This window comes from Rattus norvegicus, chromosome 5 (assembly GCF_036323735.1).
Source record: "Rattus norvegicus strain BN/NHsdMcwi chromosome 5, GRCr8, whole genome shotgun sequence".
Classification (NCBI taxonomy): Eukaryota; Metazoa; Chordata; class Mammalia; order Rodentia; family Muridae; genus Rattus; species Rattus norvegicus.
In genome coordinates, this window is record NC_086023.1 from 80,666,448 (window position 1) to 80,680,343 (window position 13,896).

Sequence of the window (13,896 nt, forward strand, 5' to 3'; positions counted from 1 at the left end):
ATAGAGGGCTAATATCCAAAATACACAAAGAACTCAAGAAGTTAAACTCCAGAGAACCAAATAACCCTATTAAAAATGGGGTATAGAGCTAATCAAAGAATTCACAGTGAAGGAATATCAAATGGCTGAGAAGTACCTAAAGAAAACTTCAATATCCTTAGTCATCAGGGAAATGCAAATCAAAACAACCCTGAGATTCCACCTCACACCAGTGAGAATGGCTAAGATCAAAAACTCAGGTGACAGCAGATGCTGGCGAGGATGTGGAGAAAGAGGAACACTCCTCCATTGTTGGTGGGATTGCAGACTGGTACAACCATTCTGGAAATCAGTCTGGAGGCTCCTCAGAAAATTGGACATTGAACTGCCTGAGGATCCAGCTATACCTCTCTTGGGCATATACCCAAAAGATGCTCCAACATACAACAAAGACACGTGCTCCACTATGTTCGTAGCAGCCTTATTTATAATAGCCAGAAGCTGGAAAGAACCCAGATGCCCTTCAAAAGAGGAATAGATACAGAAAATGTGGTACATCTACACAATGGAGCTATCAACAACAATGACTTCATGAAATTCATAGGCAAATGGAATGAACTAGAAAATATCCTGATTGAGGTAATCCAATCACAGAAAAACACTCACTCACTGATAAGTGGATAGCCCAAAAGCTCAAATTACCCTAGATGCAATCCACAGACCACATGAAATTCAAGAAGAAGGATGACCAAAATGCAGATGCTTCACTCCTTCTTAAAAAGGGGAACAAAAATATCCATAGGAGGGGATAGGGGGGCAAAGTTTAGAGCAGACACTGAAGTATCGGCCATTCAGAGCCTGCCCCACATGTGGGCCAGATATACAGCCACAAAAACTAAATAAGATTGATGAAGCAAGCTAAGAAGGGCATGCTGACAGGAACTGGATATAGATTTCTCCTGAGAGACCCAGCCAGAACATGTAAAATACAGAAGTGAAAGCTAGCAGCAAACCACTGAACTGAGAATGGACCCCTGCTGGAGGAATTAGAGAAAGGACTGAAAGAGCTGAAGGGGCTTGCAACCCCATATGAACAACAATGCCAACCAACCAGAGTGCCTAGGGACTAAACCACTACCCAAAGACTATACATGGACTGACCCGTGGCTCTAACTACATATGTAGCAAAGGATAGCCTTGCTGGGCACCAATGAAAGGAGAAGCCCTTGGTCCTGCTAAGGTTGGACCACCAGTGTAGGGGATTGTGCGGGGGAGCGGGGAGGTGGTAACGGGGGAGGATGGGGAGGGGACAGGAGGGGTTGGGGGCTTATGGACAGGAAACTGGGAAAGGGAATAACATTTGAAATGTAAATAAGAAATACCCAATTGAAAAAAAAAAAGGTATTTGGAGCTCTCGTACCTATAGCAATTGCCTGTCGAATCATAGCACTAGTGAAAGCACAGGACCCGAAGCAGCAGTAGACTTATCATCATAATGGTGCAGACCTGGCCTTCAAAGGTGCAATAGCCTTGTTGAATGCAGCGTGAGCACTCTCAAAGCTAAAGACACAGTTAATCTCACTCTTGCATCAGGGTCCGTTATTGCTCTGTCTAAAACTGGAGTTACTCTTTGTAAAAAACGAGTTAAAAGGAAATCTATTTCAGACCTAGGGTGTCTTGGCAAATGATTCAGACCAACTTCTCTGTCGTTCAAATTTGTCCCAAGCACGTAAAGCTATTTAATGACATTGTTCTAAAGTGGCATCATCAAACAGGATCTGTATTCTCAACTCGGAATAATCGCCTTCGCTTAGCAACTGATCCTTGAAAATATTAATAACGTGTGCACTCTTAAAGTTGGACTGTGTTGCAGTAAAATTAAAGAGGAGTTTTCTTTTATCCCGCATAGAGCTGTCACCATAGGGCCACATGGCATCTGTTGGATATTTTCATCTCAGTCAACAAAGCGTCTCACCCACTAAGTTCCATCCCATATCACACTGCTGATGACTATTCTCTGAGCCTGCCAACAATCTCTCTACTCAATCTGGCTCCCAAGGCAGGTTGCTACCATGCCAGACATACACATCCTAATTCTGTGATGGCCCAGTGTGTCCAACTACCACACACTCTCTTGAACTCAGTTAAATCGCCACAGGAAAGAACGTACAACACAATAACGTCTGATCCAATTGATAGGATATAATTGCCCACCTAGATAAGATACAGTTGGTCATCTAGATACACAAAATCATGTACACATCCATCCCTTAAGAATATTCATAACAACTTGTAAGTGTGCAGAGAGGAATCTTAACATCTGCCTCCATGTTCTCTTAGCTGCTCTCTCTCCCTCCTTTTGCTCCAGTCTCCTCCTCCTCTAAAGCTTTTCTCCCACCCATCCTTCCTTCTCATCCAGTGACAGGCCTTGTTCTATCCTGTACCTGCCTTCACCTGCATAATGACATCTACCTACAGGACTGAAAGTCTTTCTGCACTAGGATATATAACTATAAATCTATGGAGTCCAGGGAGTCATTTAAGTATGGTGGTCTGAGTAAAAGTGACCCCTTTAGGTTCATATCTTTGAATAGCACTACTTGAGAAGGACGAGGTGGCCTTGGAGTCTTAGAGTTGATGAGGCTATGCTAGTGGAACTGTGGTGGGTAGAGCCAGTTGCTGGGTTTTGTGGTTTCAAAACCCCAAGCCAAACAGATCCAGGGACTCTGTCTCACTGTTCCCTGTGGGACCCGGATATTGAATGCTCAGGTACTTATCCAGAACCACATCACTGTGTGCCAACATGCTTCCCGCCCTGATGACATTGAACTAAACTTCTCAAAGTGTAAGCAAGCTGCAGTTAGATGCTTTCTGGTACAAAAGCTGACCTGGTCATGGTTCTCTTCACAGCAGTAGAACTCTGAGACACTGCCTGAGAAAAGGAGGGAAGGAAGAAAGCAAGGAAAGAAGGAAAGAGGGCAGGAAGGAAGGGAAGGAGGAAGGAAGGAAGAGTGGTAGGTCCAGTGGATCAGGTTTGTTGGCATGGGACTTTAATTTCAGCAATCGTTAGTCCAGAGGAAACAGGTGTGTGTCTGACAAGAAGCCAGTCTGGCCTACAGAGAAAGTTCAAGGACAACCAGAGCTACCTACTGAGACCCAGTCTCAAACTAACAAAATGTCTGCAGAGCCTCATTACCGAAGATCAGTCTGCAGAACAGGATGGAGGAATGAAAGATACGACTCTCAGAACTTCTGCAATGATCTCTGTCTACAAATCATTCGTCCCTTAAACACACACACACACACACACACACACACACACACACAGACACACACACACAGACACACACACACACACACACACACACACACACACGATCACACAAGAAATAAGGAAGGAAACAAATAGACTATGATCCTCTTCTAACTAATCCACACAGGCAAATAGTATACACAGTCTTTGATAGTTTCTGGAGAGATGATTTGACAGCACAAGATTGACATGTAGACAAATTAAATCTTTATTAAAATAGTGAAACATGATGAAGCATTACAAGACAGGATGCAACCAAAAGAGAAAGTAAAAATGGATAACACTCTTAACAGGTCATAGATTTCGAGTCCTGAATGGCTTGACTGTGTCAGAGAGTAAGTCTACTGAACAGCTGTGTTCTAAGGTCACCAACACGCCGGTCTAGCTTGCTATCCTGAGGTAAGGTTTGGAATCCAGGCGGTGCCTCAGGGCTCAGCAGAGAGAAAGAATGTCAGTTCAAACTGAGGAAAAGGAGCCCAGCCTTCCCAGTGCCTAGAGAGGGTTGTACAGCTGGGGCTCTGGGTAACTAGCATGGACAAGGCCTGGAGCTTGATCCCAGGAACACCAAGTCAATGCTTCGCGGAGACCCGTGCCTTATGTGGCAGTTCAAAACTAAGTTGGCATACGGGACTCTGTCCAAAGGGGGACGAGAGTGTCTGTAAGATAATCAGGCTCCCTTTGCTGATTGAATCTAAAAGTCGGTCGTTTATCAAATGATACACAGCTCCTAAAGGGCAGGTGGAAGGGTTCCGGTTCAGTGAAAGCTTTTAAAGGTCCAAGTTCCCCAGTGAATCTTCTCAAGTTTTCTTCATAGTCATGCTATGTGTCCTTGATTGGAGAAATGCCAGGGTCTGTGGTTGAGTCCTTTGGGAGTAGGGGATGGTTTGGTGCTCACTGGGGACTCAAGGCGTGCTGGTCTCTCTGGCCTGCTCTGCTCGGGCCTAGAATCCGTGCATCCACGGAAGGATTGGGAGATGTGGAGTCGCCTGGTCTCTGTGCCACTTGCCTGGCCTGGGTACTTGGGAGAGGACAGGAGGTGGGCACTGGTCTAGGATCAGCAGTAAAGGAATCGCCTTGGGGCCAGGTGTATCTAGGCAGGCTGGCCTGTGCAGCCAAGATGGAATTGACTGTGTGAAGCGCCCAGTGCAGGGCGGCTCCCGCGTGAGACAGTTGCCACATGAGCCAGGCTCGTTGCGAGACAGTAGGCTCGGCGCTGCTCGAAGGCCCACGCAGGAAGGCACCTCCGGGGGTTTGCAGGTCGTCCAGAGCCACCTGCAAGGCACCCATGTTGGTGAAGACTCTGGACATCAGCAGGGAGAACGTCGGGAATGACCGGGCTTCCGGAGAAGGGTGTCTGCGCCTCTTGGCTGAGTTGTATGGGGCACCAGAGCTGTCTCCAGAGGGCCTGCGCTTCAGAATCCTCACAGGAGATCTTAGCTGGGGCCTTCGGTCCTTTACATGCAGTTTTGTGTGTGAGGAATCTGTGGGGGAGACAAGGGGCGTCACTCAGAGTGCACACTGATTTCACTCAGCAGCCTCCCCTACCCTAACTTACTTCTCACAGGATCTCTTCACATCCTGTGGAAACGCAGACCACTTCCACCACACCCTCCCCACAGCTCTTTAGGACAGAAGCCCCATCTGAGCAGTTGCCACCAGCTGTGTCCTCTGCAGGGTTTGCTTAACTCACAGGGCATTTGGGCCCCTGAGCCCAGCTCCTTCCAAGTCCAGACCTACCTCTTCTGTGGGTGGAGCCAGGTTGGCCCCTTCCTCTCTCTCCGGAGGGAGATGGTCTGGCCCTCCTCTTCTCTTCCAGCTTGTCACTTCTCTTGTGGAGTCCGCAGGAGGAGACAGCCCAGCTTTGCCCAGATCGCTTCTGACTGGGGACCTTAGCCTCCCGACTTGGACAGGTGTTCTCTGTGGGGACAAGAGGTGATTGGTGGCAGGTCCCCAACCTTTCTCAGGAAAGCCTGAGATCAGGCACCACAAGGCCAAGCTGCTAGCATGCCTTAAAGTCCCATACGGTCTCCCACTATTTTTCTATTCCCCATTATCTCTTTGGTCAAGGCCTACACATGGTTGGGATGTTCCCGAGCTACCTCAGCAAACACTCCAAAATACAGTCTCACGGACACTCGGCTGACACAGCCATTGGTAAAAACCTCTGTCTCTGTCTCTGTCTCTGTCTCTGTCTCTGTCTGTCTCTCTCTTTTTCTGATACACACACACACACACACACACACACACACACACACACACACACACACACTTGTTTTCAATTATGCGGGGAGAGCACGGAGAATGTAGCCGGCCGCCATCCTCACCTTCCCCAAGCCCACCAGTAGTTCAAAGACTGAAACCCTCCTACCTTTGCCCTTGGGAGAGGACTTGGAACTCCTGCCGTTGTTCCCACGTTCAGAGAGCTGTTTCTCTTCTTCCTTCTGGTCTAGGGGCTGCTTTCTCTTGGAAGGAGATGGGATGGGCATCTCTAAATTCACAGGTCCTGGCTTCTCCACTTTTGTCTCACTCCTGTCTGCCTCCTTCTTTGGCTGGAGCTCACAGGCAAATGGTCCTGATAGCAGAGTTGATTGGCTTTAAATAGTCCTGAAAACTCCACCCCCTGGCAGAGCTGTAGCAGGAGCTTTTGCCACGCCCTGACAGGCCACACCCTGGAAAAGGGCGGGGCGGCTAGATTCAATCTAACTCAAGGAATATTCTTTCTTGATGCTGATCTCTCTTTCTACTAAATTGGGAGGGTTTGAAGCTAAAGATCACATTTAACTTTGTTCTCTACTGTGTATTATGAACATTACACGGAACTGTAATTTGCCATAGTGTTTCTCTCTCCCCTCTCCTTACTTCTCATTGTCTATGTGGGTACCGGTGTGGGTGGGTGGGTTCTTGCGTGCATGTGCTTGCGTGTCCTTGTGTGTGGCCCTACTACCTCCTGCTCAGTGTGTGTTTACATGCATATGGGGTGTGTGTGTGTGTGTGTGTGTGTGTGTGTGTGTGTGTGTGTGTGTGTATCTATACATCTCTCAGTCTCCAGGACCCCTGCTGAGTTTCCCCTGGAGTTTTGGCAATGCCGACTGACAGCACTGCCATTTCCCATAGTGTCTTTGGCCTTGTAAACAGTGTGGAGACTATCTGTGATCAACTATGGGGACTCTAAGTGTTACATTCAATGCATTTCTGTGTTTGGATATAGCTACAAGCTCAAGGGTGCTAGGGAGTGGAAGGTTTGAGTAAGAATAGCCCTTGGAGGCTCATAGATTTGAATGCCTAGTCATCAGGGAACAGCACTGTTTGAGAAGGATGTAGGAGGTGATCTTACAGTGGCCTTAGAGTAGGTGTGGCTATGCTAGTGGAAATGTGGTGGGCGGAGCCATTTGGGTTTTGTGGTTTCAAAGTCCCAAGGCAGACAGATCCAGGGATTCTTTCTCACTGCTCCTGGGGGATCCAGATATAGAATACTCAACTATTTATCCAGTACCATGTCAGTCTGCTATACTCATGCCAGAGACTACAGACTGGCCTGTGTATGCTCCTGTTTGATAGCTCAGTCTTTCAGAGTTCCCTAGGGCCTGGGTTGGTTGATACTGCTGGTCTACCTTTGGGTCTTGATCTCCCTTTCAGCTTCTTCAATCCTTCCCCTAATTCAATCCTAGGATTCCACAACTTCAGTCCATTGTTTAAGTATCTGCCTCTCTCAGGCAGCTTCTGCTAGGGCCTCTCAGAGGACAGCCATGCCAGACTCTTGTCTTGAAGCACATCACAGCATCAGTAATAGTATCAGGCCTTGGTGCCTCCCCCATTAGATGGATCACAAGTTGGGCCAGTCGTTGGCTCCTGTGGACTTCCATTCCTTCCGTAGCTTCTCCATTTTTGTCCCTGCAGGTCTTTTAGAGAGGAACAATTCTGGGTCAGAAATTTTGACTGTGGGTTAGTGACACTGTCCCTCCACTTGAGACCCTGCTTATCTACTAAAGGTGGACTCTTCGAGATCCTTCTCCCCAAGGTTGGGCTTTTTGGCTAGGGTCACCCCCAATGAGTCTCGAAAGTTCCTACCTCTCAGGTCTCTGGTAATTTCTAGAGGGTTCCCTCCATCTGCCTCCCCCTGAGGTTGCTTATTTCCATTCATTCTCTCAGCCCTCTGGGCTTCTCCCCACCCCACCCCCGCCCTCTGCCCTTATCTGATCCTGTTCCCCTTTTCCTTTCCTCCTCCCCTACCCAGAACCCTCCCTTCCTCTGCCTCCCATGATTATTTTCTTCCCCTTCTAAGAAGGACTGAAGCCTTCTCACTTGGGCCTTTCTGCTTGTTACACTTCTGTCTTTAGGTTGTATCCTGGGTATTCTGTACTTTTTGGCTAATATCCACTTATCAGTGAGTGCATGCCATGCATGTCCTTTTGGGTCTGAGTTACCTCAGTCAGGATATTTTCTAGTTCCATCCATTTGCCTAAAAAATGCATGATGTCCTTATTTTAATAGCTGAATAGTACTCCATTGTGTAAATAAACCACATTTTCTGTATCCATTCCTCAGTTGAGGGACATCTGGGTTGTTTTGAGCTTCTGGCTATCACAAATAAGGATGCTATGAACATAGTAGAACATATGTCTTTGTTGTATGTTGGAGCATCTTTTGAGTATATGCCCAGGAGTGGAATAGCTGGGCATTCAGGTACAGCTATTTCCAGTTTTCTGAGGTACCGCCAGACTGATTTCCAGAGTTGTATCAATTTGCAATCCCACTATCAATGAAAGAGTGTTCCTCTTTCTCCACATTCTCGCCAGCATCTGCTGTCACTTGAGTTTTGATCTTAGCCATTCTGACTGATGTGAGGTGGAATCTCAGGGTAATATTGATTTTTTTTTATTTTTATTTATATGAGTACACTGTCGCTGTCTTCAGCTACTCCAGAAGAGGACACCAGATCTCATTACAGATGGTTGTGAGCCACCATGTGGTCGCTAGGAATTGAATTCAGGACCTCTGGAAGAGCAGCTGGTGCTCTTAACCACTGAGCCATCTCTCCAGCCCCTACATTTTGATTTTTATTTCTCTGACTAAGGACTTTGAACATTTCTTGACCATTTCTTATTCTTCTGTTGTAAATTCTTATTAGCTCTGTACCCAATATTTTAATTGGGTTGTTTGGTCTTTTGGAGGTTAGCTTCTTGAGTTCTTCACATATTTTGGATATTAACCCTCTATCAGATATGGGATTAGTGAATATTTTTCCCAATCTGTCAGTTGCTGGATTTGTCCTATTGACTATGTTCTTTGTCTTTCAGAAGCTTTTCAGTTTCATGAGGCCAATTTGTCTATTGTTGATCTCAGAGCATAAGCCATTGCAGTTCTGTTCAGAAAATTCCCTGTGCCAATGATTTGAGGCTCTTTCCCACTTTCTCTACTATTAGATTCAGTGTATCTGGTTTTATGTTAAGGTCCTTGATCCACTTGGGCTTGAGCTTCGTGCAAGGTGATAAATATGGTCTATTTTCATTCCCCTACACACAGACCACCAGTTAGACCAGCAACATTTATTGAAGATGCTTTCTTTTTTCTACTTATGTTTTTGGCTTCTTTGTCAAATATGAAGTTTCTTTAAGTGTGTGGGTTTCCTTCTGGGTCTTAAGTTCTATTCCACTGATCTACCTGCCTATCTCTGTACCAATACCATACAGCTTCTATTACTATTGCTTTGTAGTACAGTTTAAGGTCAGGGATAGTGTCTCCCCCAGTTCTTTTATTGTTGAGGATAGTTTGCTATCCTGGGTTTTTCTTTTTCTATCTAAAGTTGAGCATTCCTCTTTCTATGTCTATGAAGAATTGAGTTGGAATTTTGATGGGGATTGCATTGAATCTGTAGATTGCTTTTGGTAAATGGCCATTTTCACTATATTAATCTTGCCAATCCACAAGCATAGGAGATGTTTCCATCTTCTGAGATTTTATTTAATTTCTTCTTTTTTCAGATATTTGAAGCTCTTGTCATACAGATCTTTCACTTGATTGGTAAGAGTTATGTCAACGAGGGTGCAGAGGGTACCTGGAAGAGAATGGGGACAAGAGAAGTGAAGAAGGACACCAAGACAAGAGTCTGATCAAACTGACAATTTTATTTTTTCCCAAGGCTGAATTTATACCATAACAGGGGTAACAAAGGGAGGGGGGGAAGTATGAAACATTTACTCAAGCCAAGGACACAGTATTCATGTGGTCAGCTGATAACAACAGGATGTCGGTTTTTCAGAAAGGTTACAGGTTGGGCACCTTGATGTCAGATGTATCATTATTCATCCTGACCACCAGATTTGTATTAGTCTTCTGCAGCTGGCGGGGGATTTTCCATGAACCTAGTCATACTTAACTCAAACCATAATATTAACATCAATAATGGAGGGTTTCAAGGGCATCACTCCCAACATCTCTCCCTTCCTTATACTCAAATGAAAAGGTGACCAAATGGCCCTGCTGTCCTGGAATGAGCCCCCGGGAACTGCGTCTGTCTTAGGTTGGAGTGATATTTGTCACATGGCCAAGAGAATCTTGTGGCCAGGGCCCGTCATGGGATAAGGCAGCAGCTAGTTGTGACCCTCCTGTCTTAGGCCCTTTATTCATGAATATATCACTCTCTTACCCGTCATTGACTGTCCAGCTCAGCACGCAAAGGTGACAATTCATTGATGTTTCAGCAAAGGCATCAGGACAGCAGGCAGAAAAGAATGTTGGCCTCATTTGGCTGAAGGACAAAAATGTCTTTGCCTGAGCTGGGATCCTCCATAGCTAGCCTATGATAATATACCTGAATAGGTTTTGCTGCTATGTTATCTACCTGTTGTTTAATAAAGCTGGTTAAACAATTAAGTGCCCAAGGGCCAAAAGATATAAGCAAAAGAAGGCCTACTAGGGGGCCCAACAGGGAGGGAAGCAGGGTGGACAACCAAGGGGAGGTGGAGGACCAGTTTTGATAACAGTTCTCAGCTTTTTCTCTTTCTTGTTTTCTCTTTTCTAAGCCTTCTCTGACCTTTTTCATGTTATCCTTAACCCTATTCTAAGACATAGGAAGTATCCAATCACTGCCTTTCTCTCACAAACCAGAATTCACTGTGATTGCTCAAAGTTGAGAAATTAAAGGTAAAAAGCCAATCAGAAATAAGTACACTTGTTAGCATGTATGGCTTACGTAAAAGAGGGACTATACAATTGTTCTTTCTGATTAACCACTGACTCTTAAAGACAGTATGGGTCAAAATTTAAAAAGTCAGATATACTTAAAACACTGATCCATTTTGGATAGATGTGGAAGTTTAAAAATTGAATGAATTTATATGATTGTAAATGTTTACTGTGAAATATCACAGAAGGGATGCCACCAGGCAGGGAATTACAATTTTAACTGATATTAAGCATCTTAAATAATTTGGAGAAACCTCAACATTGAATTGTAACTATCAGAAAAAAAGATAAAGACATAAATAGGTATCCCATGCATGTTATGTCAGAAATAAGCAAACCCCAACTCAGTATAGTACAGTATCAATGACTGAAAGTTAAATAATATGTTGATACATAGAAGGAAAAGATAACATGTTGACTGCCATTGTTGAAGTTCCCAAAGTAATTCAAATAGACAATTCAATTTGGGTTCCTGCAACAATCATAATTGCATTATCCGAAAAGCCAAACCCTAAGAAAGGTATGTCATTGTGGAAAAATACATATCTCAGCTGTCCTGGAGTGTTGTGGTTTGCCCTGAAGTTACTGTATTTTGATGCTAATTCCACTGCCCCAAGGACAGCTACCTAGTCACATACTCAGGAATCAGGTGACTTGACCAGAACCTTGCCATTGAATTTGCAAAATACAGGTGAGGGGCAGGTACAGGATAGAAGGAAGCCTGTCATTGGAGGAGAAGGAAGGATGGGCGAGAGAGAAGTTTGAAGGAAGAGGAGGAGACTAGAAGAGAAAGGAAGAAACAGGAGAGAGGGTGAGAAGCCATGGCAGGTGATGTTAAGATTCTGCTCTGTGTATTTACAGGTTGTTATTAGTGTTCTCAAGGGATGGATGGTACCGGGCTTTGTATGTTTAAGTGGGCAATTATATCTTATCAGTTGGGTCAAAGGTTATTGTGTTGTGTGTTCTTTTATGTGACGGTTTGAGTGTAGGAAAGTGTGTGGTGGCAAGAGACACTGGGCCACCGCAGAGTTGGGGTGTGTTTCTGCCAAGATATCTAGCAGATACCTTGGGCACCGCGGTGCGGACCTAGTGGGATAAAAGACAACCCTTACTTTTTTATTTTTATATTTTTACAACAACACTGGAGTGGGTGGTAGAGCTTCCAGTTCTTCTTGTGTGATGGCAATGGACTCGAAGAGGTGCAGTTCTTTGAACAAGCAGCTCCGCTCAGTGGAGTGCAGGCTGTAGATGAAGTCACGTGTGCCCTGTGCCGTGTTCAGCGCCTCCATGGGCTCCTTCTTGAGGTTAATGCCCAGAAGCTGAGGAGTAGGAATGTACAGGTTCTTTTAACAATTTTATGGTAAATATAATCCCCGTATCAGCACCTGATTGAAACATTCTAAGACCCTAAATATGCCCATGTGTCCAATCCTGGTTTCGACCCACGGAGGTAAATTTAATATTTAGGGGGATGCACCATCCCCTTGTTTTAGAATTAGAACCTTCCCAATGGAAATCTGGGACATGCATATTAGCAGGATGAGGTATTATAAGTCAATCAACACAGTGTATTAGGTGATAAAAATTCTTTTTTTTTTCTTTTTTTTTTTTTTTGGAGCTGGGGACCGAACCCAGGGCCTTGCGCTCGCTAGGCAAGCGCTCTACCACTGAGCTAAATCCCCAACCCCAAAAATTCTTAAGAACAGAGGAAAGGGGCCAGGCAAGAAAGCTAGGGGGTGGCCTGGTAAGAACTGGTGGAAAAACCAGATCAGATGACAAGTAGCATTCAGTCACACAGCTAAACCAGGAAGCTTTCTTGGGATGTAAAAGCCAGTGCAAAAATGAGCACAAGCTTTGTGCCTGTGAAACAGAAAGGAGAGCAGAGGGGCAGCTGCAGTCTGTTACTGGCTGTCTCTCTGGACTTAGATTCCCCCTTAAGGAGTACCTCCCTTCAGTGTCAGCTCGGTGGCTCCGCCTCTCAAGAGACCCAGCCTCTAAATGTCACTAGTTTCCAGTAAGAACTAACAAAAGGATGGAGAGATGGTTAGGACTGCTAGATGCCAAGTGGCTGACAAAAGAATTGTATGGCTCGTCCTCTTTAGGGGGGAAGTTTCTTACAGGCTGTCAGACACGCCTGGTGACCTTGAGTCAAGAGACCAGGAGAAAATAGCATCTGAGTATTGAAGGAAGCTCGCCAAGTGGGGGTGTGATCTGATTGAAGCCTCGGGTATCTGGGAGTAAGCTATAATCTGAGATAACTGGCTATAAGGACTCTTTCTGCTGCCATTCCTGAGGCAGGTGTCCACAGTTAAGCAGGGCTTCCTGCCTCTTATATTCAATAAAGAGATTGCTAACACTAGAATACTGACCTTTAATAGAAGTATAGCCCTCCCTGTGCCTCTGAATTCCAGGACTTCAGTAGTAACCCTTCACCAAGCAGTCTCACTGGGTTAGAGGGCCATGGAAAAGAAAACATTGATCCTAACCTTGGTCACAGCCTCCAGTTGGAGTAGGTTGAAGAGCCCATGCCAAGACTTTCTCCTGTTATCATCCTAGTGTAAATACAGCAAAGTCTGTTCTGAATTCTGTCTGACAAAACAAAGCTCCTCTCAGTCTGCTGCAGACTCTTTCTGGAACTACTTTAGGGGTTCCCATTCCCCCTAAAGGGTGTTTTGACCACAGGGACAGGGACTGGCTGCTGTGGGGATAGTCCTAAGGATATCATTAATAAGATACCAGCAACTGGAATTTTTCAGGGCCAAAAGTCTCATAATAGTCTTTAAAACAACCACTAACTCTGCACTATATTTTTGTATTGACTGTTCCCTCCTGGGGGAACGATGGACAAATATTTTCTACAAAGTCTAAGAATTTCTTTAAATTTCTTTTTTCTTAACCCTATTCCTCATGTCTTGAATGACCCCTCAAGTCCTGTCACAAAAGGTGACTGTAGAAAGCTTGTCCCATCACTCACCACTGAGATCTGCGTCGTCCAGGGAGAAACACACACCAGCGTCTGAACCAAGGTTGGGGGGGGGGGCGGTCCACGGTTGCCAGAAACAGGGGAGTAAAGGCTCCAAGGAGGAAGCAAAGGCTCCGACGGGGAGCAAAAGCTCTAACGAAGAAGGAAGACAGGCCTGTCTGTTCATGGGGGATGACGTTCTCCACCAGGAGACCTCCAAAGAGCTCCACATTGGGGGCCATTTGTCAATGAGGGTGCAGAGGGTACCCGGAAGAGAATGGGGGATAAGAGATGTGAAGAAGGATGCCAAGACAAGGGTCTAATCAAACTGACAATTTTATTTTTTCCCAAGGCTAAATTTATACCATAACAGGGGTAACAGAGGGAGGGGGGAAGTATGAAACATTTACTCAGGCCAAGAACACAGTATTCATGTGGTCAGCTGATATCAACAGGA

The 13,896-nt window shown here is 45.4% G+C and overlaps 1 protein-coding gene across 1 annotated transcript; it reads right to left on the reverse strand.

The window, feature by feature from the left end:
- Positions 1-3,330: 3,330 nt before the first annotated feature.
- Positions 3,331-13,681, reverse strand: 3110040M04Rikl2 (RIKEN cDNA 3110040M04 gene like 2). Its single transcript, XM_063261343.1, has 6 exons — positions 13,532-13,681; positions 11,612-11,796; positions 9,331-9,347; positions 5,661-5,864; positions 5,030-5,209; positions 3,331-4,773 (listed from the first exon to the last, which is right to left on the reverse strand). Exons 1-6 carry the CDS (start codon positions 13,679-13,681, stop codon positions 4,184-4,186), a joined length of 1,326 nt encoding a protein of 441 aa, XP_063117413.1. The 3' UTR covers positions 3,331-4,183.
- Between the last annotated feature and the right edge of the window lie 215 nt (positions 13,682-13,896).